At 41.5% G+C, this 27,542-nt stretch overlaps 1 protein-coding gene across 3 annotated transcripts in view; it reads right to left on the minus strand.

Moving 5' to 3' along the window:
* Window positions 1–1,671: 1,671 nt before the first annotated feature.
* The window catches only part of IL33 (interleukin 33), a 33,301-nt gene continuing 7,430 nt past the window's right edge, over window positions 1,672–27,542 (minus strand). Inside the window, exons 2-8 of one of the 3 annotated variants that reach the window (XM_080912889.1) lie at window positions 12,437–12,544; window positions 9,793–9,918; window positions 9,141–9,224; window positions 7,694–7,819; window positions 7,113–7,163; window positions 5,705–5,802; window positions 1,672–4,259 (exon numbers count right to left, since the gene is read on the minus strand). In XM_080912889.1, coding sequence (XP_080769015.1) covers window positions 4,068–4,259; window positions 5,705–5,802; window positions 7,113–7,163; window positions 7,694–7,819; window positions 9,141–9,224; window positions 9,793–9,918; window positions 12,437–12,533 — 774 coding nt within the window. In that variant the 5' untranslated portion in view covers window positions 12,534–12,544 and the 3' untranslated portion in view covers window positions 1,672–4,067. Of the gene's footprint in view, window positions 4,260–5,704; window positions 5,803–7,112; window positions 7,164–7,693; window positions 7,820–9,110; window positions 9,225–9,792; window positions 9,919–12,436; window positions 12,545–27,542 lie in introns of all 3 variants that reach the window. The other 2 variants (XM_080912888.1, XM_080912890.1) reach the window with 2 other exon arrangements.

A 27,542-nucleotide genomic window follows, 5' to 3' on the forward strand; every position in this document is an offset into this window, starting at 1 on the left:
TCTAACGAGTTAACAGGGAAACTAGAGAAGGAAGAGCACATGGAAAATGGCAGAGAGGTAAGGGAAAGGAGACGACAATATAGAGATGAACAACTCACAACAAAGAACTCCAAAAAAGCCAGATGCAACCCTAATAACACAGAAGCTTTCTAAAACATACACGCATATGAAAGGCATTTAAATATCACCATATAATGTAGGCGACAGTGCCCCAACAAGACATCTCCGGCCACCTCACAAAAGCTCCTGTGCCTACAATGTGTTAAATCTTGGTGAGCTGTTGACCAAAGAGGTCCCCTAGGCTACCCCCTCCCCAACATTAGAAACTGTCACTTGAGGCAGTTTCTCTGCAACCTGATGGTAAGGCCACCACTGAAGACACATCTTCACATCACTGAACATAAGAAGTCGAGCTAGTGCTCAACTGAAAGTTTCACCCCTACTGACAATTGCTCATAGTTCTGAAAGGTCCTTTGAAGATAGTGGCACAACGGTTATGAAATAACTAACCATTTTTAAAAATTGGATTCATGAGATGGAGCCCATACCTGACACTGCTGACTTGGCCAAGAACCTAGGACTAGAGAGGTCATATAGGCTTAGGGGGTAAAAATCAATTTTTCTGTTAAAGGAAAAGAGCAAGAAAATGATTGCTGATGAAGTATGGCTGTATGCATAGAGCTGAGTGTGTCACTTAACAGTCATTAGAGAAGGCTCTTCTTATGGTAGATGGGAATTAACAAAGAGATCCACAAGATGAGGTGCAGAGATGGGGAGAGTTTGGAACACACGGCCCTAAATGGATGTCTTCATAAAACCTCTCCCATTAAGACTGGGGAATCCATGCAGAATAGGAGGAAGAAAGATTGTACGAGACTCCAAGGAACAACAGTGCTGATAAACAAATGAGCCCACAGAGACTGTGATAACACACACAAGAACTGCATAGCTTCAACCCAGGAGTAGTCCAGAAACACAAAATGGACACCATGTTTTTGTGTTGATTTTTGTTTTGTTTTGATGATTTTGTCTTAGCTATCATCTCTTTTTTATTTTGATTTTCATGTTTTTTTCCGAGAGAGAGAGAGAGAGAGAGAGAGAGAGAGAGAGAGAGAGAGAGAGAGAGAGAGAGAACCAGATGTGTAGGGGGGTGGGGAAAATCTAAAAGGAATTGGGGGAGGGAAAAGAATACCATCAAAAACCATTGTATAAAATTTTAAATATAAAATTTCAAAAACTTTTAGATATCAGATAAAATTATCACTTCTGATATAATTAAATGAACAGATTATTCCCAGTAATATTTATTATGAACTCTGATGGCTCATAAAATATGTTTTAAAAGAGAACAAAGCAGAAAAGAAGGTGAAAGATACCTAAATGAGGAATCAGGAATTTCAGGTTAATCTTTGCTGCAGGAACATGGGGGTGTATGTTTGATTTAGTGTGAAAGCCTCCTATTTGAGGGAGAGGAGGAAGAGCTGGGAGTATGAAGGAAAACAGACAATTTCTTCCATGTTCCAGAAAGTCTAGCTTAAGACCCTAACTTGTTAAACAGCTACTCACCTCACTTGTCAATAGTCATGGACTAGCACATACTCATTTTCATTTAAGAACTCACAACTCTGGAGTGTTTTGTGGTCACACATGGTTTTGAAAAAAAATGGTTTATTCAAGGTTATGAGCAACATCAAGAACACATTTGGCTACTTAAGTACTATTTTAAGGATATCATGCAGATTCATAGAGTCAACATTGTGGTTTCCATGGAGATAACATAGATTATGCTTTTACTTTTCTCTACAGTAAAATCGTGACAAATTGATGAAGCAATTATATCTGCTATAATCCTAAACAGCGGTTCCCGGCCTCTTTTACTGTACATCCCACCAGCTATTGTATACAATAGCTTAACTTCCTCGATTGGAAGTTCAGAGCTAACCCTCTCAAAAATGATATTATACTTCATCAATGTTCTGTTATTGTCTTTATCATTTTAAGTTTTAAAACGTGTAAGTTTTAAGCCTGTAAAAATGCAGCAAAAATTACTGTTGTCTAAATAAGTAAAACTACTCTTTAGTAGCTTAAAATATTACTACATGGTTGAATACACATTTCGCTACTTTAGTAACAGTAAAAAGTTTAGGGAACAACCTTGTAACCAGTAGGTATATGTAAAATTCTGCAGTGCAGACTAAACATGGTGGAATAAGTTAGTTTGCCTATAGATGTCAGAGAAAAGAGAAACAAAGCTTCGGGAGTAGGAGATCTGTTACAGATATGTTGGTCAAAAGAACCAAAGGAGGGGCAGAAGTTCAGTTTATCTGTCCCATCGTGAGCAATGCTTCTGTGGAGTGTATAAGGAAAGCAAGCAGCCAAGCAGCAGAACTCTTCATCCAAGTAAAAGCACGCATCCACAGCCTTTGCTCTTTGGAAATCGAAGGACACAGTTAAACATAAGTGGTAACCAGCTACTGAACATTTGAGGTTAATTTAGTGTCTTTCTGTGGTTGATATCTATATGCTGGCAAGGGCAGGCACCGGTAAGACAAGGCTTGTGATTGGACAGTGAAAAGTAAGGAGGACACAGAGTTTTGGAAAAGCGGGAGAGACAGGAAGAGAAGAAGAGAAGATGGAGAACGAGGAGGATGACACAGACCCATGTGGCTTTAATTAGCCACAGGTAGCTATGAATATCTTATAAGAGATGGATTATTACAGGGCAATGTGCCTTGTCTAGGTGGGCAGTTTATATCAATATCAATTGGGTCTTGAGTTTACTGTGTGGATGTCTTGTGGAATGGGAATTTATTGATATAAATCTGACTGATAAATTGCAAGCTTCTATAGTTTTGATTTTGCCAGGTTACTGGGAATTGTGATAATAACCTCAGGGGGCAGATGCTGGAAATGTTAGCTGAGTTCACAGCAGAGAGCTAGCAGGAGAGGACGGCCACTGGATGAGGCTAGCTGTGGAGGCAGAGAGACCACCGGAGAAGCAGGGGGTAGTGTGGCATAGAGAATGGAGCATTCACCGCTTTAAAAATATTTACTGCCATGTCTTTCTAGTAAGAGGACTTCTGCTCCATGAGATCCCATTCTATTGGCATACCCTAGTGTATGTTCTGGTCAGTTCTTACAGAAGGCTTTAGGTTTGTTAGTTATAGTCAATGATTTGAATTGCCGGTGTGAACTAGAATGTGTTTCCTTTCCTAATGTAAGCTGGCTTACTTAAAGTTAAATTGCTGTACTGAAAAAATAATGGGATTTTTAAGAAGGAAACAAGCACAGGTAACATCACTTCACAAACACAGGCTTGTTTGTCTAGACATGTAGGCATCTGGAGTGCTAGTGCTCTTGACAGAAAGAGATCATCTGAAGGTCGCCTGGGGCATCTACTGATGTATTTGGCATTTTGTTCTGAGAAACAGTCTCTGCAGCAGTTGGTTCTCCTCCTAGCTGGTCCTCCCCCTAGCTAGTCCTTCTTCTAGCTGGTCCTCATCCTAGCTGGTCCTCCTCCTAGCTTGTCCTCCCCCCTAGATAGTCCTCCTTCTATCTGGTCCTCCCCTTAGCTGGTCCTCCCCCTATCTGGTCCTCCCCCTAACTGATCTTCCCTCTAGCTGGTCCTCCCCCTAGCTGGTCCTCTCTCTAGCTGGTCCTCCCACTAACTGCTCTAGTATTACGATCTATTGTTTAGAACCAGGGGAAATTGTGTAAGTGGTTTGTTGTTGTTGTTTTGATGGTTTTTGAAACGGACCCTCTCTAAAGCAAAGCATGAGCTGTGGTGGGTGTTCTTCTGAAGAGGTCTGTGAGTATGATTTTATACAGGACTCAAAGCAGAAAAAGAAAGAAAAGGGAAAGGCTGAATCTCTTTCAGTTTCTTTACCAATGCCCTAAGTCGTATATATTCACGTGTTTATTGAACATGTAGCTGTACAAAAGGAAATGAAAGAACTTTCCTACATAATAACATCCCACATCAGCTTAAACCAAGAATAGCTTTCTTTCTCTGTTAGCCTTTCTTCAGTCGGAAACATCAGCCCAGATCCCACAGGCTCTCTATTATACTACATTTTGGAGAGCTTAAACATGATGTTGTTACTACTGTGGCCGTTCTCCTCTACTAGAGCAAGCTGGTTATCCTTCACGCCTATGTATGTGCCAGGGAGATTCTTGCATTCAAATGAAACAAATTCAGAGGACTTTTTGTGAAGAACAAAGAAGGCCTGGTCTGGCGGCGAGACGTCACTCTTTTGGAGCTGAGGAGAGAAGTCAAGGTGTGAATGGGGAGTCCAGAGCTAACACTACCTTCCTGGGTCAGGATCCCGATCTTTCTAGTAAGTTTGTATTGAATTGAGGAGGGAGAAAGGAGCAGTGGAGGGAACACGGAGGCTGTGTGGCAGATTTGGATAAGCAGCTTGGCATAGACTGACTAGGTCTACTTCCTTAAGACTCCACAAGCTCTGTCTCTTTAACCCTCAGAGCAAGTTTATATGGGATAATTACCCTCTCCCAACCTCCCTCTCCCACCTCACTTATAGGTGGCTGTGAGTCACCTGACAATGAATACTGGGGAGCCAACTCGGGTTGTCAGAATGAGCTCTCGACTTCTGGACCTATATGTCATTATTATTTTAATCCAAAGAGTCTTGCGATAGTTTGTTGCACAATAGCTGACCAAGGCAATTATTCTATATAAACTTGCTGTGAGGATTGAAGAGACAGGGCTTGTGAAATATTAAGCAAAAGCTTGATATGTAATGACAATCCACTTTTATTTTTGAGGCTTTATTTATCCTAGAGTTTGCATCCTATACACTTGAGAGTATTCTGAAAAGAATGCTGCTGACTGTCTACTGTTTGTGTTGATGTCTTACATGGCTGGATCACTTTGAAATTTTGTATATTTATAAAAATCATCTTCCTTATTATGTTCTTCCATGTCCTTCCTTCCTTTCTTCTTGCTCTGGCCTGTTTGTTTTTTACGTGATCATACTTTTTTTGTCATGGCTGATGTACACCTACTATTTGCTGAGTAGGAATGGATCAGATGTAGAAAGTAATGCTGCCCCAAACTATTGACCTATGGGCACATTTGCTGCCTTCCACTTGACAGAATTGGAGCCAGAAAATATTTTATATATAAAAGAAAATTCTGGGACTGGAGAGATGGCTCAGCAGTTATGAGCATTGGCTGCTCTTCCAGAGGTCCTGAGTTCAATTCCCAGCAACCACATGATGGCTCACAACCATGTGTAATGGGACCAGATGCCCTCTTCTGGTGTGTCTGAAGACAGTGGCAGTGTACTCATATGCATAAAGTAAATAATTCCTTGAAAGAATTCAGGAAGAACACAGTCAAATAGAAAGGATGTCAGCCCACTCTGTGGAAGTGCCTCTCAAACTGTGGTGAAGGGACGTAGCTCCCGAAGGACTGCTCAGATGTTAGATCTGATTCAGTTGTAGGGGAGCCTGAAGTCCCGCTTTCTTCCAAGTTCTCCAGTGAATCTATGTTGCTGCCTAGTAGCAAGGCCACACAACTCCCAGTTCTCTCCCCTCCCTACTTCCAAGCAAGTTGTCAGACATGACGGACTGTATTTTATTGACACAGTATGTACTTCTGCCTTCAAATTTGTTCTAACATCTAGATGCATGCACACAGGTAGAGTCAGATGTGGCTGTTATGTAGTCATGTTTATGTTACCTCCACAGAGTAGTCCTTGTCATTGGCATGCAGCCAGATGTGTGTGTCTTTGATAGGACTCATGTTCACCATCAGCTTCTTCCCATCCACACCGTCACCTTAAAATGAAAATTATACGGTAAGGTGACTCGGTGGCCACATTTGACCTCTCTATTAAACAGAGACAATAGAAATGTCAGAACTCCTGTTTGGGGACTAGAGAGATGCTTTCTTCGTCATGAGCCCTTGCAAAAGGACCTGCATTCAGTTCCCAGAACCCATAGAGTGGTTCACAGCCACCTGTGACTAAAGTGACAGGACATTCAGTGCTGTCTTCTAGCTTTCTCCAGCACTATGTGTGTCCCAAGCGCTTACAGACAACCAAGTAAAACATTCAGACCCATAAAATAAAAATAAAATCTTTTAAAAAAAATTTGTTGCTCCCCCCCCAAAAAATATTTGTGGTACACGATCGATACATTATTTTACCCATCAATTATAAGTAAAAACAAGAAATTATAAATAAAAAAACCATAAGCCTCATCTTAATTTAGCTTAACCCAAAGACTCCAAGTTGCAAACAATAATAGTTCATTGATCTGTTTAAAAGTATTTGTACCCAAATATCAAATATAGTCCTTCCTTCCTTTCTTTTTTTTTCTTCTTTTCTTTTATTTCTTTCTGCCCCCCAAGATAAGATTTATATGTGCAGCACTTTCTGTCCCAAAACTCACTCTGTAGATCAGGGTGGCTTTGAACTCAGAGATCTGCCTGCTTCTGCCTCCCTAGTGCTGAGATTAAAGGTGTGAACCACCAAGCCCAGCCGGAGAGTCTTCTAAATCTTTCTGAGAGGTTTAGGTTTTTACTTTCTGTTGTTCTGACCTTTTGTAATTCAACTGATGCCAGTGGATACAGCTTTGGTCAACAGCTTCCCTCTGTTCCTGTGAAGCTGAGAGCTGTCCTCTAATAGAAGATAACAGAGCATTTACCCTCCTGCCTTCTCAGGGCTCATGCTTGCAGACTAAGTTCTGACTGAAGATAGGCAGAGACATGATACACAACTTCTAGTCATGCCCTCCTTCTTTTCTCTTGATGAGTGGGCATACTGGTGAGCCACGCCACATGGACAGATGGACGGACAGAATGATGATGTAGAAGGAACTGCTTCTGGACAAACCCTTGAGCAGAATCTTTCGAGCTGTGGCTAAAATGGCTGCACTGTTGGAAGTGCAGCTAAGCCTTTGTCCTACTAATCCAAAAGCAGAAGAAATGGAACAAATGCTCTAAGAAGGTCGGATTTTACAATGACTGTGGGGCTGAAGATAACCTTCTGAACCTTTTTTTAATGATAATCACGGGCTACTTCAGGTTCATCTTTGTTTTCAGTGAGAATCCAAACAGCAACCTCCTCTCCCTGCCTCCACGTTACCTGATTTACTTGCAGAGACAGGAGACTCATAGTAACGGAGCAGCACCTGGTCTGAAAGACAGAATTGGGTATCACTGGGTGAGGGATGAATGTATCAAAAGGTTCTCAGTTCCATCCCGTCCCACGTGCCAGGAACCTAAACACCCTCCCCTTTTGTCAAATACCAAAAAAAGCAGAACTCTGGTGGTTCTTAGGAAGATCTCAAAGAATACTGTGCTCTGATGAACTCTCCAATATACAGGTGATATTGTTTATGACAGAGGGGTATTCTTACACAGAAGACTATGCTTTGGTGACAGTGAAGGGGTGGCCGAGATCTTATGATTTGGCATTAATAGATACATACGATCCCTCTTTCCTCATGTCTTCATAGGGATTTCTCAGTGTCTGTGTTATTCCCTGAAGAGTGTGACCAGACTGAGGCCTTCTTGACACAGGAAGGACTGGAATTACCAGAGATGGTGAAACTCACTGCCGCTGAAAATCTCAGTTAATCCATTGTTGATAGTTTGGTAGACTTTTTTTTTTTTTAAACCTTTCCACTCATTATTACTAAGTATAGACGTGAGGAAATACCCTACCTTTTTCTTGGTCTTTGCCACAATCTTCAACATTGATCACATAACATCCATTCTCCAAAACAAAACTAACAGACTGGTCATTGTACGTGCTCAGGGAGGCACAAGATTGTGTTAAAGGTGGAGTTCCTGTCATTAAGAATAAAAGAAAAAATAAACAATTCTATGAATCATTCTCTTGGCTATTTATATGAATTATTTCCTCTGAAGAGTTTTGATTTTTAGTGAGAGCCATACTTTGTCATTGTAACATAGGCAAAAGCTAAGTCCCATAGCTGATGCCAGGGTGGAATTAAAGGTGTTAGCTTCCTGCACAGTGGGGTTGGGGATGAGGAGGAAAGCTCCCTTTTTTACCTTCCTATGGCCTAGGGGACAGTGAAAAAAATGGTCAGGTTTTGGAAGACAGGTTAATGTATGCCCCTTTATAAAACATGATCACTTAGAGATTTCCAACACTCTAGGGCAGTGAGTCCAAACCCTTTGTGGGTTCCATGATCCTTTCACAGGGGTTGCATATGAGATATCCTATATATCAGATATTTGCATGTGAACATCTAAACCGAAGTTATCTAAATACAGTTTGTGAGAAACTTGAATATTGACCAGGAGGTTAGTATATTTATATTAAACCATTACTAAGTATATATACTAAATATATACCATACATAAAATACATTCTAAGTTGTTTTATATAATATTGCATATAAAATAATATATTAAAGTGGCAATATGTGATTTTTAATCAAGCTTCCTTGATGGTGGGATTGTTAATTTGTTAATTAATTACTTAATTTGACCTTTTGTCTTGTTTGTCTTTGAGACAGTTTCTCACTTTACAGCTCTGACTAATCTGGGACTCACTGTGTAGACCAGAAAGACCTGAATCCAAGGAGTTCACCTACCTCCCCGATGCTGGAATTGACATCATGTGCCAATATGCCCAGCTCGCACTTTTAATTTTTCCCACATTGATAGAGACTATATGCAATGTCTGGAGCATGATGCAAATGTTCTACCACTGAACTATACTCCCTGGGTTCCCTTCACTTCTTAATAATCACCATTTTACTTAGAACTCAGCAAAACATGGTAAAAACTTAAAACTAGTCTTCAAGCCACGTCATGTAAAAAATTGTATTTGAAAAAATAGTTCTTTAATTTCCTTTCATTTTGAAAGAGAACATCTTGAAACTCGGGGACTAGTGCATTTTTTTTCCCTCTCTCTCAAAGGGTAAGACATTTATTGGGACTGATGCAGACATGATTCCAGCCCACAGCAAGTATTTCAAAACACCAGTGGAATGCTAACCTTAGACTGAATAGGCACAGCTCCACACCCAGTTTGGATGCCACTGAACTGGCACACATGCAGGATCCTGTCTCCCACCTCACCCCCACGCATCCCCTCAACCAGTCACACCTTGGATACTCAGTGTGTCAACTGACGCACCATATGCGCGGAAACTGTTTACGCACAGGGATCTCTTCCTAAAATCCTGTGGATAGGCAGAGAAGCTCTTTTCATGTTTGCTACCTGCAAGAGAGCAGCGGGGCTTGGGGTGAGCCATTAACCTTCATTCTGCAAAGACGCCACCCTTTTCGATGGTCACTATGGTGACAGTGGTAAGTGATCCCAGGGCAGTGGTCACCCAATGATCTGATGGGATCAGTTCTTCCTTAATGATTAGGTTTTCACTTTTAAAATAAAGTGAAGACTATTCACACTCCAGCAGAGCACACCAAAGGGAGAAACAAACAAACAAACCAAAAACTACTCACCTTTGTTACTACCCTCAAAAGTAGCCACTGCAAAGCATTTAGTTTGCTTCCTCTATATTACAAAATATCATCCCACAGAATTACACATTTATATGAAATCTTGTGTCTCCTGTTTTCGTTCACTAGTGTATCCATTTCTAAAATGAATCTAAATTAGACTTTTAGAACACTTATTCTCTCTCTCTCTCTCTCTCTCTCTATCTCTCTCTCTCTTTATATATATATATATAAAATATATATATACACGCATATACATACACACACACACACACACACATATATATACAAATAGATGTCCATCAGTCTGTCCAGAGTGTACTGACCTGATTTTAGTGAATATCTTCTGGTGGGTTCTTTTCCAAAACAACCAGTGTCCTTTCTTATGGTGAGGCCAGAACGGAGCCTCATGTAGTAGACATGGCAGATTTCTTTGGTCTTCTGTTGGGATCCTAACAATAGGGGAAAAAAACGTAGATTTATGTAGGCCATATTCGATAATATATACAGCACCTCCAACAGAGACTGGAGTAGCACTACTTAATTAAAAATTAACTTTATTAATTTTATAGCAAGCCATAGATAGGATGTACAAAATGAAATAAAGTCTTTTCTCTTTACTGCGACCAAGTCTTTGACAAGAAGCAACTTAAAGGAGAAAGGGATTAGTTTTGCTTGTGTTTCAGGTCCTTATGAAGGGAAGGTGTGTCTTTATCTGTATCCCTCTTAATTAGTTCTGGCCTCAGCCCACAGGATATTGAAGCTGCCCATTTTCAGGGTGGGTCTAAGCTAATCCTTTCCAGAGAACGTTGTCATAGACACATACCTAAAGACATGCCTCACTAATGCCTTAATTCAATCAAGTTGACATTTAAAACTAACCATTGCAGACCTTGGGGTTTAATAGACAATAGGCAGGAGTTGTATTTTGCTGCCAGATGAGTTGTTGAAATACTTTATGTCTTTAGAAAATTATGTGGTTTTTTTTGTTTGTTTTTGTTTTTCATAATGCTATTTGAGGGACCTCTACCTTCAGTATGCATCAACCTTTGCCTAGCTTAGGGGCATGTCAACATCCATAGGAGATATAGGCTATTTTTCTGCTCATCCCTAATAAACTTTTCATAATTTGTAGAGAATGGCTATAAACCATAAAGGTTATTAATACTAAAAAAATTGACATTAATCACATATCAACACTAGGCAACACACTCTGCTAATTAGTTTTATGTGTCTTTTAGCCTAGCCATTCACGATAATCTTGCAAAGTATTACCTTAGTGTTACAATGATAGTGTGAGGCAGAGTCATGACACTGCCCAAAGTTACATAGTTCATGAGTTGTGCTAAGAAGTGTGTTACAGTTAAATGTTCCTACAGAGTCTTGTGCTTGAGCATTTGGCCCCAACCTAGTGACACTGTTTGGGAGATTGTGAAACCTTTGGGACCTTGCTGACCTATAGACCACAGGGGCCAGTCAAGATTATAACCTGGGTCCGTCAGTCTCCCACTCCTGGTTGGTGCAAAGCAAAATGCTTTTGTCTGCCTTTATATTGCTTCTCCTGGGTATTTAGCCATAGAGTTGTAAAGTTCAATAATGCGGTATGTTTAACATCAAAGCTCCTCAGTAGACTCTGCCTCCACCCAAGAGAAGGACCCCTGGCCAGAAGTGCTCATGCCTCTAGTCCCAGATCTTAAGAGGCTAAAGCAGGAGGATCATGAATTTCCAGGTCAGTCTGAGCTAAAAAGTCTTATTTGTTGGGGGAAGAAGTCTGCACTGCAATCTTAGGGACTAGCCAAATGCAAGTTCAGTTAACTGAACTGAAAGGGTTAACCAGTTGTTCAGTGAGTCTCATTTTACTTAACCCAAGAAAAATTTAAGTCTCATGCAGAAAATTTCGTCATGTCTTGGACATCATAAATAGCCTTCTAGGATCAGAAGGAGATGAAGACTAGAACGTGTGAACTGTAAGATCTCAGTATCCGAAGCACGCTCTGGCACTAATGTCTGGCATTCCGGCATGCCTACTCTGCAAGGCAGTGTTGATAAATGGCCTCTTTTCTTTCTTTTTTTCCTTCCTTCCTTCCTTCCTTCCTTCCTTTCTTTTTTTATACAAAGACAGTGCATTCTTTAATGTGAGGACACTTGGGAGAGCCAAGTCACTTGTACTGAATCATTATTTCTGCACAGAGCATTTTGACGTAGCTACATATGAAAGGATCAATTTAACTGTGATTTTTTCTGGCCATTCAGAAACCACTGCTAAGAATTTTTTTTTAAATCCTGACTGCTAAAACATTGTGAGGATGGTCCAGCGCCTCGGGAAGGGCAGGAGAGGACACTGCTTTCTTTTCAGGCCATTCATCACCCTCTAACTTCCTCTCTCTAGTGTTGATCTTCAGAGTCTAAGATCCCACAGCCGCATCTCTTCAGAGATGTACGCCGCAGGTGTGGACCTACTACTTAACCTCACTTCTCTGTAATAAAATAATTACATTTGGCTCATTCTTCTTTATTTGTGGCCTGGGTATTTTTACTTGCGTTTTTTTCCCCCCATTACAGATAACCATTAAATTGAAACTCCAAAGGTCCTTGCCGGATAGGCAGTGTGAAAGTGATCTATCTGTTCAGAGGAAGTTGGTTAATCATGGGTGAGGTTTTGAAGATTTAATGGCAGGAGCTGTGAGAACTATGAAGGGGCTGACAGGAAAGACACCTGCTCACTAAGTTCCCACACACTCACAGTCCCTAACAATCTAAGCGGTCACTATCCTGTGTTGTACCAAATCCCAACAGTGAAGATGGAAAGTCTGCTTTCAAAAACAAGGCTTCAATGGTGTATCCCACAAACCGTCTCTGTTTTCTTTTCAGCTCTTATATCCTTGGGAGTTTTTGGTAAGGTAGCGGGTCTTCCTGTCAAAATAACAAATATCTTAGAAGAGATTATAGTGGGAATGGTTAAGCTCTCACTTCTCATTTTGCAAGGCGGGACCAGGGCTTTGCCTGTTGTGTTGCTGAATTTTGCAGAAGAAATCTTGGAGTTCGAATACTTCATTCTGGGTCTCATTTTTCAGGTTTCTGTGGGATTAAAATATAACATTAGTCCAACTGTATGTACCTAAAATCATCAGAAACAACCTTGGTTATCTCACCATGAAACAGATAGCCATACAGGGCAAAAAAAAAAAAAAAAAAAAAAAAAAAAAAAAAAAAAAAGAATAAATTTGAGCACGATATTCTGACTTAGGCTTGAATCTAGCCATAGAACCCAAAAATAAAATAAGCAAAAGCACAGAGGATTCTGACGCTGAGTAGTGTTCTTGTTAATGGCATGCTTATACTGAAATCTCAGTATCGTTTTGTTACAGTACATAGCAAAAATAAATAAATAAAGATAAAAGTAGCCATACTGATCTTGTATGATTTTTCACTGGATGGGAAAATAAATATAAATATGTAACTCAGAAGCCAAGGCAAATGTCCTATGATATTAAATTTGAGTCAGTATTAAACAAATGCTAAGCAGTGTGTGTACACATTTTATTTCCTAAATATTTTCTCCACCAAAAGGAACCATGACTCCAGATACGATATGGGGATAGGAAAGTAATAATGGCCATAAACCACGTTATGCCAGAAAATATTCAGCTATTAAGAACTTAATGTGTTTGTGGCAAAGGCATAGGGAGGCACCGTGGAGGGTTTCCTTGCGTCAGGTTTGACACCCACTGAATAATGACAGTGGTCAAGAATAAACATAGTTTCTCAGGAATAAACGGAGTAAGATCGCCAATTTTCTCTGTTCACTCACGAGTTTGAAGATCAGGATAACAAAGGAGAAACTTTAGCTCAAGGACACGGGTGGAAAATCACTGGGAAAGAAGAGGGAAAGAAACACAAAAACAACCACAAACAAACGAACAAACAAACAAACCCAAAACAACAACGAAAACAACAGGGTAGCTAAAATTCAAAAAGAAACAAAAAGATAACGTGAATAAGTAAGCAGTCCAGAGCTCCAGCCCTGACTCTCCCATTGGTGGAGGGTGGGGAGAGGGGCTGGGAAGCAACAATCACATGATCATCTTGGGTTTAGAAGAATAGAATTGCGCTGCTCGCAACGGATGGAACCCATGGTTAACAGCTGAGTTCTCACAAGCCTTAAACCCAGGGCAGGAATTCTGAGGGCAAGTTTCTGTACGCTGCTGCCTACAGTGAAGAAGCTACGCCGCGCCATCGCTCTCCTGGAACTTAAGAGTGCCGTGCCCAGAGGCTGTCTTCCTAGCGGGGTTATTGTTTGAGACTGAGCAACTCTGGAGATCAGAAAATTCAGACAGGTGACAAATCAGGACACCTGGGAACGGTGCCATAGTGATAGGCTGTGAGACAAGCCTGGAAGGGAAGACGGTGATCAAAGGTCCCGCCCTCTGGTGGCGAGGACTACTATTCAGCTCCGCAGTTTGAGGATGGCTGTGGCCTCCAAGCCTGCAGCTGCAGGTTACTTATAAATCAAGGCTGATTGCTCTTCCACCTGCCCCCTTCACTCTGGGGTGAACTAAGTGGACTTTGCCACACTCGCAGACTGCAGACTGAGGCTCTCTGGAGTGAAAGAGAACCTGCCCAGCCTAAGGAATGTAGAAATCATGGGATGTCACGGCCCAGAAATGCAAAGGAAGAAAGCATCTATACTTTTAGAGTCTAGAATAAATACAGCCCTGATGCTGATAATGTCTGACCTCACCTGGTCTCACTACCCCGGCCTGCTTAGCCAGCAAGCTCTAAACCATCGTCCTCCCCTCACCGACCTGGAGAGGTGCTTTGCTCTCTCTTTTTATTTTCCTTTAATTTAAAACTATTACTTATTATTTTGAATTTTTATTATATTTTTATCCCTCTTCTGTCTAATTTTATATATTTTATCTTCCTCACGTCATTTCAACTTTAACACACTGTCTTTTTTTCTCTTTTTAAATTTTCTAAAAATTAAAATATGATTACATCGTGACTCAGGCCGATGGAATCATCTAATTCTTGATATTGGCATCAAAAACACATTGGAAAAATATAGTCTTAATTTTTATTTTAACCGGGGAAGCTGGATATTCACGTGTAGAAGAATGAAAGTAAAAACTTATTTCTTATCCTATACCAGAAAAAAGAGAGAAACTCACACTGTTATCTCTTCCCTTCTATTACCATCCTATCTCTCTCTCCTTTGTTCAAAAGGATTAAAAATTAACTACTCTATAAAAGTTACAACTCCACTTTAAAGAAAGCCACTGTTCTGGGCCAGCGATGGTGAGTAATGGTGGTTCAGTAGCATGGATTCGGGTTACCCAAAATGATGCATCCCTAAGGGAAAACCTTGTATGAAGGGTTTCGGGCAAAGGACAAAGGCAATCAATCCTACACCAATATGTCCAACAACTGCATCAGGTAACAGCTGAGAGAAAGGGCCAGGGGTATATCGGAACTTGGTATTAAACATTCAGTCCTCCTCATACTCAAAGCAAATGGCCAGTCTTCTTGAGATAGTAATAGAACATTTCTGAAGATGTTGACATAAGGTAGAGGCCCCTGAGGAAGCTGCATCTGTGTTAAACATCCTACGCACTCTTCTTGTTCACTGACTAAAATATTGTCATTGTGAAGAGGTCATGATCAAGAGCCAAATCATCTCTGGCTGTCATAGATGTTTTGTATAAACAGCCATTTCTTTTAATAATGGTATCTGATTTGATGCCCTCAGAATATGCTGATCATGCTTAGCACAAAGCTAAGAAGTTGTAAGCATACAAAACCCACAAGAGAGATTTCCTCCTTTTTCTGTGCCTTCTGTGTGTTGACTGTGTTATGACTAATGCAGTTATTGAACTTTCTGGTGTAGGACTGCCCTTCTTTATTGCCTGCAGACCTGCATGGAATGGCTTTTGCTTAGGAATGCATTGTTTAGGGTAACTTGAATCCAGTCTGAGCCAGTCACCATAGCTGGCTCAGAATACATTCTTTCCTTCAAAGCAGAGTTGTAACTTTTACAGAGCAGTTAATTTTTAACCCTTCTGTGTGGGATAATGGCATTAGGTAACCATATAAAGGTCAGGTTTTTAGCTGGGCAGGCAACAGATTATGTAATAGCCCACCTGTCCCAGGAGGAGGTCCCTTGCACACTGTGGACACTGCTTCTGAGCTGCATAAAAAACAGTGCTGACTTTTGTTTATTCACCCAAGGGTGCATGCGTTCTAGAAACAATGTTTTTCTAGTCATTCAAATTGCCTTTTAAATAAATCCGTGTGTTGAAGTCGATATCTTCTTGGAGACTTGGAGTTCATACACGTTAGCATAGCGCCGATACAGTAGCCCCTCACTGAGGAGCAGTGCCTGCCTTTGCTTTTTTCTATTTTTCAGTAATTGTTTGATCTCATAACCTTCTCTTCCCTTCCTTCCTCCCAGGGACCAGCTTGCGCAAACACACATAGAAGAACTCTGCTCTAAAGGACCATTAACTTGCATGGTTGAACAAGATAAGAAACTAAGGAATGAACATTAAGGACAGACTCATCGACCCAGAATGCCAACGTCTTTATCAGAATTGCAAAACTAAAAGTATAAGGCAGAACTTCTTTCAAATCCCATTCTGAAAAACAAACCACTTTATCTAGTAACAAGTCTTTTCTTTCTCAATGCCAGCCAGCATCATTTGAGAGCCTATGGGCGCCACTGTTGCTTCCCCTGAATAACAGAGAGCAAACTTTCTTGCAGATTGGAATGGCACTCACCTCAATAGCTGGTCTTGAGTGATGGACTTTCCTGCAGAGAGCCCCTGCGGATAGCTACTGTAGTCCGGCTTGGTTCTATTTATACTGTAAGAGCTCAGATTCACTGACTTGGTGACAGTAGCTGATGAATGAAGTTATGCAAATGAAGCAATCTGAATGGAATGTGTGGGTGTGTAGCTTTTCCCTCTAGACCGATTCCTAACAGAGCAGTCCTTTCAGAGTTACACTTAATTACTGTCTTTTAAATGTAATCTTTTAAACAGTTGCTCAGTGATGCCTTTTCTGGAATATAGACTATCTAAGAAAACAGAGCAGATGTCTTTTCTGTAGAAAGTTGGTTCTTCCCCCCCCCCAGGTAAATATTTTTCTGATTGTAAAAGAGATATATGTGTGCCCTTAGAAAATATGTAAATATCCAGAGAGTGTCTCTGCTATTAATTTTTTTTTTCTTTCCTTGATGGAAAACCGTCACACGTGTATCTATTTCTCAGTAGAAAGTAGAGTCATACTGCAAATATTTCACGAGCCACCGTTTTCATTCTTTAAAAATTAACACTGTATCCTGAGTGTTTTCTGCTTTCAATCCTATACGTTTATTTTTAACCAGTCCCTTTTTGCTTAACTCTTGGCCTTTTCTGGGCTTTTTTTTCTCTCTGTTCCCTTCACATTAGTATTCCAGTGGGGTATTACATGTGCACGAGTCTTAGAAAACGTCGAAGTTCATTGGTAGCATTGACTTCGTAACAGTGGGATTTACCACTGGATCAAGAGCTGCATGCACCTTATTATTTAATACTTATTTCCACGCGACTTCCAAAAATGTGTGTTGGTTTGTAGCTGGTCAACAGTCTAAATGAGTTTCCTCCCCTGCCATTCCCCACCCCACAGCCTGAGGCTGTGGTAGTTGTTGTCACCTTTAACATACTTAGTTTGTGAACACTACTCTGTGTGTTGGGGTCTTGGACTGAATAAAAAGGAGAAAGAGAGCTGAACACCCGCCTTCATAGCTTTCTGCGTGCTGGGTGAGGCTACCATGTGTCCAGCTAGGTCAGTATCTCTGCTGCCCTGCATAGGTTGCACAGCCTGACCTGTGAGCTGGAATGAACCCTTGAGTGTCAGCATGAGAAACTATCATTCCAAGTCTCAAATGAAAAAAGTGCGAGCTGTAATCTTTTCCAAAGTATGAATATGTATGGTGGCTTCTTTGGCTTTAGGAAGTTACATTAAACAAATACTGCATTGTCATTTTAGCTCAGGGACTATGTACTATGTCAGCATGAGCCCAGGGGACACCATGTGAAGATTTTCTTTTCCGTTTAGTGTATTATGTACATTTGGTCAACCAGCAAGTCCTTTATGGAGATGCCCCTGTTCTCTTAGGTGTCAGACAATTTCCTTCACTAATCAAAGCTGTTGATATGTCATCAGAATGTTGGTTTGGCTGCTGACTTTTCTTTTCTTAGTGAAAATCTTACTTTGAAAACGTTGTGAGGCAGATAGATTTCTTGTAACCAATACTGTTAAAAATGCAAGGTTCTTTAGAAAATTTTTATTAAACATGCATACTCAATTTGGAAAAGTTAGATAATATCAAAAAGAGGAAATGCAGCCTCTGGACCCTAAAGAAAGTCATTAAATGGTTTGGAAATTGTTATAAGAAAAGCTAAGTTCCCTGAGGTCTCTTGAGGTCCTAACAATGATAGGCTTGGGTCTGTGTTCAGAGGGGCTGGCTGTCAAATGATGATGCCAATAATTAGTCAAACAATTTGTTGTTAGGCTAGGTGCTAGGGTTGCTGTGGTGAACCAGTCAAAGTTCTGCCTTCCAATGTTTTCTCCACAGTAGGAGGTAGCTGTTGAGTAATATTCAGGCAAATACAATATTCACTGACGTCAGAGACCTAGAGCAGAGCAGGTGCTGCGGAAGTGTAGTCCCAATTTCATGTCGAAGGTCCATCTACAAGGTGCAAAGAATGTGGGGGTGAGGCAGAAACGCCTTCTGGGCAAAGAACACTTTGGGTAAAGATTCAATTCAAGACAGGCATAATCTGCTTAAAGAAGTGGGGGGTGGGGTGGGGTGGCTGAACCACATAAACTGTCAGGAACTTAGTAGGTGGGATTAGAGATGGTCGAGAGAGCACAAGGCATGTTTGGTTGGACTCAAGAAGCCAAAGGAAGTGGCTTGGCCCCAACTTAAAAGACAGAAGGAGCCAAAGAAAAGTTTTAAGCAATATAAATGTGATTTGGCTTTTTTCTTTCATTTCTCTTCCTTTCATCCCTCCTCCCTCCTTCTCTCCCTCCCTTCATCCCTTTCTTCCCTCTCTTCTGTTTTTCCTTCCCTCTCCCTCCTCTACTAGACAGAAATTCATGTATCCCAGACTTTGATGCAAGTTACCTAGTAGAGGACTTTTTAAAATTACATTTATTTATTCATGTGTCATGAATAATAATAGGACAACTTGCAAGGGCAGCTGTTCCCTTTCACTATAGAAGTGGGTCCCAAGCATTTAACCTACGTTATCAGAGTTAGCAGGAAGCACCTTTACTCACTGTTCCGCCTTAATGACTCAGTCTGGGTCTTTTGACCCTCAACTCTATCTCACAAGTGCTAGAAGTACAGACTTCTATCACGCCTACTTTATGGGACGCTGGGGATTGAACCCGGGACTTTGCTCGTGCTAAGCAAATACTCTACCAACTGGGCTTTGTGTTCTGGCCTTTTTAAAAAAGAGACAAACAAAACAAAACAAAAAACAAAATCTATGGCTGCAGCACAAGAAACAGCTGAAGGCCAAGAAGGGTGAGCACGAAGATTACGATAGGTCAGACTCTTTAAAAAAATATATTTATTGTTTTTTAAAAATGCATGTGTACTGTATATACCTGTGTGCGTTTATGCACACCATGCATGTGCGGATATGTGCCCATGCAGGCTAGAAGAAGGTCTCAGATCCCTGGAACTGGGTTTACCAGTGGTTGTGAGTTGCCATATGTGGGTTCTGGCAGCTAAACCCAGGTCCAAGAACAGTACACACTCTTAACTGCAGAGCCATCACTAGCCCTTAGGACAGTGGCTGTGACTGCGTCTGCACTGTGTCGGCCATCCATCATATGTGAGCCAGGGGCTTTTTCATTAGCTGTTTGGATATGATTATCTTCCTTTTAGAGGTGAGTAAACAGTAGCTCACTTCTTGCCAGAGGGAGAGTCTGGCAACTCTACGCTGACAATTGGAAGCAAAGCCAGATCTGATAACAAGCTCTTTTCCCCAAGGCATGGGGGACGCTGATAGAATGGGGAGCTGTTGAATTCCAGGGCCTCAAGTTCCAATGTACTATTTTGTCAAGCCTTTATGGTCTAACATGGGAAGATTCGCGAGTCTGTGATGGGATCTCAAAGACATATTGCTGGTTCATAGAAAGAGAGGCAGCGTCCCCCAAATGATCTGCCCTAGGTTTATTTCTGTAGCTGTGATACGATACTCCAACAAAAAACAACTTGGGGAAAGAGAGTTTTCCTTAAGCTCCCAAAGGTTATATAGTTCTGTGGGGAAGCCGACGCAGGAACTTTAAATAGCTATTCACATCACATCACTGCCCAAAGAAAACAAATTCGTACACTTGTTTATATTTAGCTCAATGTCTCCATACTGCTCAAGAAAGCCCCCTTCCCACCAGGGAACTGTGTCACTTACAGTGGGCTAGATCCCTCCACATCCATTTCCCCACCCGAGACAATCCCCCAAAGCCATTCATGCATTGTGGCCCGCTGCACATACACCCCCCCCCCCAGGCTCTTTTCTCCAGCTTGTAGGTTGTATCAAGTTGAAACCATCACAGGGTCTTAGCTGATAGGAAGAGGGAGAAACTGGGACCGTGGCTAAGCTTTTTCACAGTGTGACCTCATCACGGGGCATCACAGGACAGTGCTGATGCACAGGGGGGTCTCTTACGCCAACCCTCCGCCATCTTGGGCACCGTGGTTTCACTTCCTTTCTGGTGGGAGTCGGAATAAAGGATGCACCGGAAGGGAAAGCTGCAGTGAAAGCTACCTCCTCTGCTCCAGCTGAGCTGAGTTACTTTCTCTGTCCGTATCCCACTGCAGTGAAATTTCCCTGTCCCAGGGAGGGAAAGGAAGTGCTCCCTGGGGAAACCTGACAAATCAGTGAGCCCAGACAGATCACTCTTTAGAAGAGGGTGAGGCGAAGAGAGGTCGGTGTTACTACTGGAAAGATTTCTTCTAAGCCTTTAAAGTAAAAGGCACTTAGTATTGTTTTTTAATTATTATTTACACACACACACACACACACACACACACACACACACACACACACACACACACACACGTTTGTCCAAGGAGACCAGAAGAGGGCATGAGATGTGAGATCCCTTACATAGACCAAGTTTGGGAAACAAACTTGGGTCTTCTGGATGAGTACCATGAGATTTTAAACAATGAGCCTTCTCTCCAGCCCCAGCTTTTACTATCTGTGATTCACTGCTACACGTTGCTGTTACTTCTCCGGATATAGTGTCCTCCGCTCCCCACTGGCCTCTGTCATTTCCCTCCACACGCTGCACCTTTTAGGTCACAGGTCACAGCTGTCACATCAGTGTCCACCTGCTCCCACACCTGCAGATCTTTGCTCACCTGTTCCTTGTCGGTGATGCCAGACAATGTGTCGTTTTGACCCTGAGAACATAATCTTAATGTTTAGCTTCCTAATAGCCTACAACAAAGTCGACTCCATTGCTTATCACTTCCAACTCTGTTTCTCCGTCCCTTTGGTTGACCTGCTAACTCATCGGGAGTAAGGGCTGCCACTTTCCAGAACCTGTTGATAGCAGGTATTTAGTACATATTCTGTAGCTTGGATCAGTGCTTCCAAAATCTCCATGAACTAGGTAAGGTAGGTGTCACCCATTGAACATATGTGAGGCACCACTGTTATCTTAAAGGTCTGCAGAGCAGAGTAGGTGGAACTCTGGGCTGAACTATACAAAACTGGCACCACTCCACTATTTTTGGTCTACAGAGTAATAATTTTATGTATCTTAGCCTAATGGGACTCAGGCTTCTTGTTCTTGGGTGGCGATTGTCCCTAAAGTAAAGTAGCTGACCTTCTGGGTGCTCCATGCTCTATAGTTTTAGTTTGACCATTCAGATTATTCAGTTCAGGGCATACTTTAATTTCCTGGCTTCCTCTTGAAACCCACGCTATACATTTATGTGTTTTAGATGTCCCTGGTGTGTGTGCACTAAGTTTGTAGTGATTGTGAAAAAGATAGACTGGCTTCCTGATTCTGAGAGCGTAGGCTCAGAACCCCCAAGACCCACCTTACCCCGCTTCTTGAGCCTTTCACTGATTATCAGGTTTCCCATCTTAAAAGTGAGGCAAGTGTGTGTGTGTGTGTGTGTGTGTGCGCTCGAGAGAGAGAGAGCAGCACTCGAGTATGCAGTGCTTGCTGTCTCCCGGAGTCCCCTTTGGTACCTGCACCTGCCCCTTGCTCACCCCTAGAATGCCATCATGGTCCCCTTTCTCTACTGTTAGCTCCTGCACAGTGGCTGAAGCACATGAGCCCACAGTTTGCTTTGCTTTGTTTCGTTTTGGTTTTATGTATTCAGAAGACTGTTAGGGCCAGAGAACAGGTGTGTAAGGCATGAAGGGTATGCTTAACTAATATACCTTTCATTTTAGTTCAACTCTGAAGGGCAAAACAAGTTTTCCTCCTACATTTAGAATAGGTTTTAAGTAAAACTTAATAAGTAAATACATAAATGAGTTTTATAAAAATTCAAAATTAATATGAAATATCCTATAGGAATAAAGTGTTTGTTTCATTCATTTTCTCCTTTTTCATTCCCAACCAGGAACACATTTTAAAAAAATTATATACATCTAATACATTATAAATATATAAATATATTAATATAGTAAAATATATATTTAATATATATTTAACACTTGAATAAGCACCATGTGACTAGTATGTACTAGACTAAGTGTCTTATATAGTTACATATATAATATATATGCAAAATTCACCCTTGAATAAGTATTGTGTACCAAGTACACTTGGTCATTGCAGCAATCTTCCCAGGGTGGGACTGTGTTCTTTTGTACACAGATGAAGGAAATAGAGGACAGATATGTAAGTAATTTACCAAGCTACAATGGCTAAAAGCCCAAGCAAACACTTTAAGGAAATGGGTGGAGAAATCTAATCCTGTTACATTTCACATCTCTATCACTATCTATTGCTATCCTCACACTCCAGCAAACTTCCTTTGCCATTCTGAGATTACAATTTCCTAGGTACAAAAGGTTTGCTCTGCAAAGAAAACAAAACTGGAAGTTTGCAAATGTGGCATTAGATCAGTGTGATCTGGATCATTTGGCCCTGTGAGTAAGGGTCATCCTCAAATTGAACATCATGGGGTGTGATCTCTGTAGACAGCAGGTTTTACAGTGTCATAAAGAGAAACCTCTGTGCTGTGGTTAGAATAGGGAACTCTCAAAACATTTCAAGTCAAAAAATTCTTTTCTGAAAAAAAAAAAGTAACATATCATAGAACCCCAGTGCATAAACAAAAGGCAAATTGGTTGCTTTATTAATAAATGCATGGTGTTTCTAAGTTTAAAATCATGTTTGGTCATTTAAATTCAGTCAGGCAAAAATTGCTTCTAGCATAACAGTGGATTAGTTACCATGGAAACCATCCAGATGCCTTTGGAGAAGACCTAGGCCAGTTCCCAGCATCCACATGTTGGCCCACAACTTTCAGTAACTTCAGTTTCTGGGAACCCGACATTCTTCTGGCATCCGGAGGCACCAGGAATGTATGTGGTACATATGTGTCCATACAAACAAAACATTCATATGCATGAAATCAAAATAAAAACCTTTCAAAGAAAGAATCAAAGGCTGCATGCAGTGGTACACACCAGTAATCCCAGCACTTGGAAGATAAAGCCAGAGGGTTTCTGATTTGAGGCTAGTCTGGGCTGTAGTGTCCAGAACAAGTAGGCCAGCTCAGTTTTCTTCTAAAGTTGTCTTTTTATGTCCCAGAGAAAAGATGGAAAGTTACACAAAGTGCCAGGGTTGGGGAATAAGGCCCAGGACATGCCCAAGGTGGAGATCCTAACGGGAAATTAAGCTCCCAAAGGGGCTGCAGTCAGAACACAGGAAGGACTGAAATGGATAGACCAGAAGCGTACAAGGAACAGCTGGAAAGCCTGTCCCAACCACGCCCCTTTGAGAGTTACTTGTCCTCCGCCAAGAGTGTGTGCTGGCATCACAGTGCCTCTGTGCTTCCAAACTTCTGACCTAGATAATGACAGGTAAAGCGGTTTTCATATAGCAGTGTCCTAAAAACAATGGGAACAGCAAACAGACCTTAGAGATGGTAGCCAGGCTAAAAACCGTCAGCTAGTCCTCGGGAGAGGATTTGGGCAAATGAATAGACCATGACCTGGGAAGCATGTAAAAGCCTTCGTCCAGATACAGCCCACAGACACAGAGATGGAAACGTGAAGGAGAGAGTAGAGAATTGGGAGGGTAGAATGAGACAGTCTCCTGTATCTGGAGGAGCAATACTGAAGATTTACGTGACGGTTCAGAACCTTTCAGAAAAATTTAAACATGTCAGCTCTCAGACCCAAAGATACCAAAGGATCTCAAGCAGGAGCGAAGGTGGAAGGAAGAACTCTATATCTTAATTTATTACTTGTGAAACTGTTGAACATGTAAAAAAAAAGGGGGGGGGGTGGAGATTATAATGTCAGTTCCGTGGGCAAACAAAACGAACGTTTACAGTAGGCTTCTGGGTAGATGGTTATGTCTTACATTGGCCCCAGCATCTTAAAGTTAATATCTGATATAGTCAAAGTACCTCGGGTGTCTATGAAGCCCTCCTTCGACTGCAAGGATGGCTCCAACCACCATGTTTTTCTGGTAGGACATGTGACAGTGAGCTGGAGTCCGCTGGGCCCAGGAGCAGGACTCATCAGCTCATAGGCAGCTGCGGTGGACAATCTGCTCCGGTTCGAGCTTTTTTTTTTTTTTTTTTTTAAACATGTTAAACAACAGCAGAGAAGAAACGAAATACGGGGAAATTTACAGCGTGCTCTATCAGGGAGGGGTTTGTTTTGCTTTGGCCATTCTTGTTTTGTGTGTGGGAGGGAATAACTGACTACAATAGCGAGCCTTTCTCTGGGAAGACCCCCCCCCCCCCAGCTGCTCGCCCTGTTGCATGATGGGAGAAAACCGAGTCTTCTTTGTTTCCGTATAGTTTGAAAGGAGGTAGGAGCGTAAAAGGGGCAGGTTGTAGACACATGCTTTAGGTTTAGTCACAGAACAGAACGTTTGGCACAACATTGTGTGGAAGGACAGGAGGGAAAAAAAGCTCAGTGTATACCAAGGCTTTGATGAGGAATATACAATGGAAAAAGTGCCAAACCATAGCCCGACTTTTGAACCAGTCAGCTTGCCATACTGGGGTAGGGGAAATCCAATTTGTTTTACTTTAGCTCCCTTTAAAACCGGTGTGGCTTGCTGTCTAAAATGTTTGTGCCAAAGACCCACAAAGGAAGACAATTTACAAGAATCAGGAATGGTGACCTCAAAATGGACCACTGTGCTCTTGCATGAAGATAAAATATATGCATGCATGCCAAATTATTTCTAGTTCTTGCCTAATTCACCACAGGGATAGTCTGCCAGGTTTGAGGACTGCGGCTGGCAGAGAGTCAGGCAAAAGAAATTGCTTAATTGAGAATAAAAACTTGCTGGCTAACGTGAGCATGGAAACAATGCTGAGAATCCAAAGCTTCGGATAGTTTCTGCAGTGTGCACAAATCCAGATTCATAGCTAGAATAACTTTTCTGGCAAAACCCTGAATTTCATCAGCTGGTTTGCTGTTTATTTTTTTTAAGGAAGCAAGAGATTTTCCAAACTGCAGTGCTTTGGATTTGTGGGTTCATCCTCAAAGGAAAGTACACTGTCTCTTTAAATCACTACCGTCCACCCTCCATAAAAAACAGGTTAGCCAGATTCACAAAACACTAAAAGGAAGTTTGTTTTTTCTCAGGTATGACAGGTTTATATTTATAACCAGTATCCTCAACTCCATTCTTGGTGCACAAGATGCTCCAAGAAGCTTCTGGAATAAACCCCATGCACCTGTAGACTGCATTTAAAGGTAACCTTACAAAAACTTAAAGACTAACAAAGGGAGTTTCTGAAAGAGTGAAGCATGTGTTTATAGAAATGAGGAAAGAAGGTTCTAGACATTTAAGACCCAAAGAAGGAAGCTCAAAGCAATAGTTACAATAGCAAAATTACAGTCATGGAAATGTACCAACTCCATTTAATCATAAACACACACACACATACACATCAGACAGGCAGGTTAGTTCACACCTGTAACTTTAGTACTCAGGAGGCTGAGGCAAGAAGACTGCCACAAGTTCAAGGCTAGCCTGGGCTACATAGTGAATTCTCTGCCCATTTGGGTCACAGAGTGAGACATTATCTCACAATAAAAGAAATCTGTATGTAATTCTGTTGTAAATGTGTGTGTTTGTTTCACAGAGAGAGGAGTCAACTACTGTTTAGTAAAGTGCTTGCCAGTCAACTGAAAAAAAGTCTCAAAAGTTTGCTTTGCCTGAACTTTTAAGGAATATTTATTTACCATTTTATGTGTATGAGTGTTTTGTGTGCACTTCATGTGCAAAGTGCCTGTGGTTTCTGTCCATCACATGCACGCATGTAGAAGCCAGGAGAGAGCGTCAGATCCCTTGGGCTTAGAGACCGCTGTGAGCTGTCATGTGGGTGCTGGGAACCCAACTCATGTCCTATGCAGTTTCAGCCCAGTGCTCTTAAACTCCAAGCATCCTTCCAACCCAGTGTCCACGCTTGCTATTCTCAGGCCTCTGACCCCCATCTAGAGGTAAGAATTGTCCTTGGTGGGGTGTGGAGCAGAGGGTTAGCAAGCTGTACATACTCTAGAACCAGTCCGTCAGCCTGAGGTGCTTAAGTGTCACATGTAGAACTTCTGTGTGATGTGGTTTATGGAATGTGATACATTAAACAAAGCAAATCATTTATTATATAAATTGCCTATTACTTCAACAGTGTGGGAACTGAGAAAATTAGTGGGGTAGATTATAATTAATGGGTAATGGCTCAACAAAAGGCTAACTAAATTTTCTTAATGTAACTGCCTTCAGAACTCTAAAACTTCATTGTTCTTGGTGCCCTTCCACCACCACTGTGGGATTAACTGTCTTCTTTAAAAAGACTTAACAAGCAAACAAACAAGTAAACAAACACCGATACTGCAGAGCCTTTGAGCAAAGGATTAAGACAGGATCTCACTATGTAGCCCAGGGTGCCTGTCTCCAGTGCATTGTGAGGACTGGCTTGTTTTACTAATGTTTTCTCCCTGCATTAGCATTGCTTTCCATCTAGGACATGGCAGAGGAGTGGGGGCCTCAGTTCCCAAATGCTAATTGTAGGGAAAACATTTTTCCTAAAGTATGTTTAATGCAAGTCTGGAGTGGGGAGGAAAAAAAAAAAACCCAAATGAATGACATTTCCTCAGACTGGCAGTACAAATTTCCAGGCAAAGTATCAGGATGTCTAAGATGGGAGACAGAGAATATTCCAGAAGCACTGACACGTTTGGGGTATATGTGGAATTTTCATGCATGACTGGTGGAAGTGTAGATTGCTCTGACCTCTCTGGAGAGCAATGTGGCATTTCCCACTAAAGCTCAACAAATGACATCTTTGTCTCACAAGTTTGCCTGACAGTGCCAAACTGCAAAAGCGTTCACTGGAAGGCAGCTAAGGAACATTCAGAGCTACTCACCCACACATGTCCATCCAAGCTGTGATAGATGAATAGAGCTACAGATAACCATGGGGATTCTAATCAGCCATGTGAAGTAAAAAGCTTCTGCTACCCGGACGAACAACAAAGCTGCATGTTAGAAACATAATGCAGAGGAAACTGCAGGAGGCAGGAATCAAATTCTGTATGGTCAAAACTACATGGTCAGGCATTGCTTACTGGTGGGGACACATGCTAAGAAATTCATCAGTGTGCAGCCATTGCAGGGTGTGGTTACACAAAGCAAGATGGCCCCACATCACGTTGGCACTATAACCTTATGGGACGCCTGTTCTGCTCTGCTATTGCCTGAAGCATTGTTATGCACGGGGGACCTTATGTGACATTAGGAATCATGTTATCTTTGAGATGGGTTACTCAAAGATAACAAAGGGGTGGATTCTGAA

This window comes from Micromys minutus (genome assembly GCF_963924665.1).
Source record: "Micromys minutus genome assembly, chromosome: 2".
Lineage (NCBI taxonomy): Eukaryota > Metazoa > Chordata > Mammalia > Rodentia > Muridae > Micromys > Micromys minutus.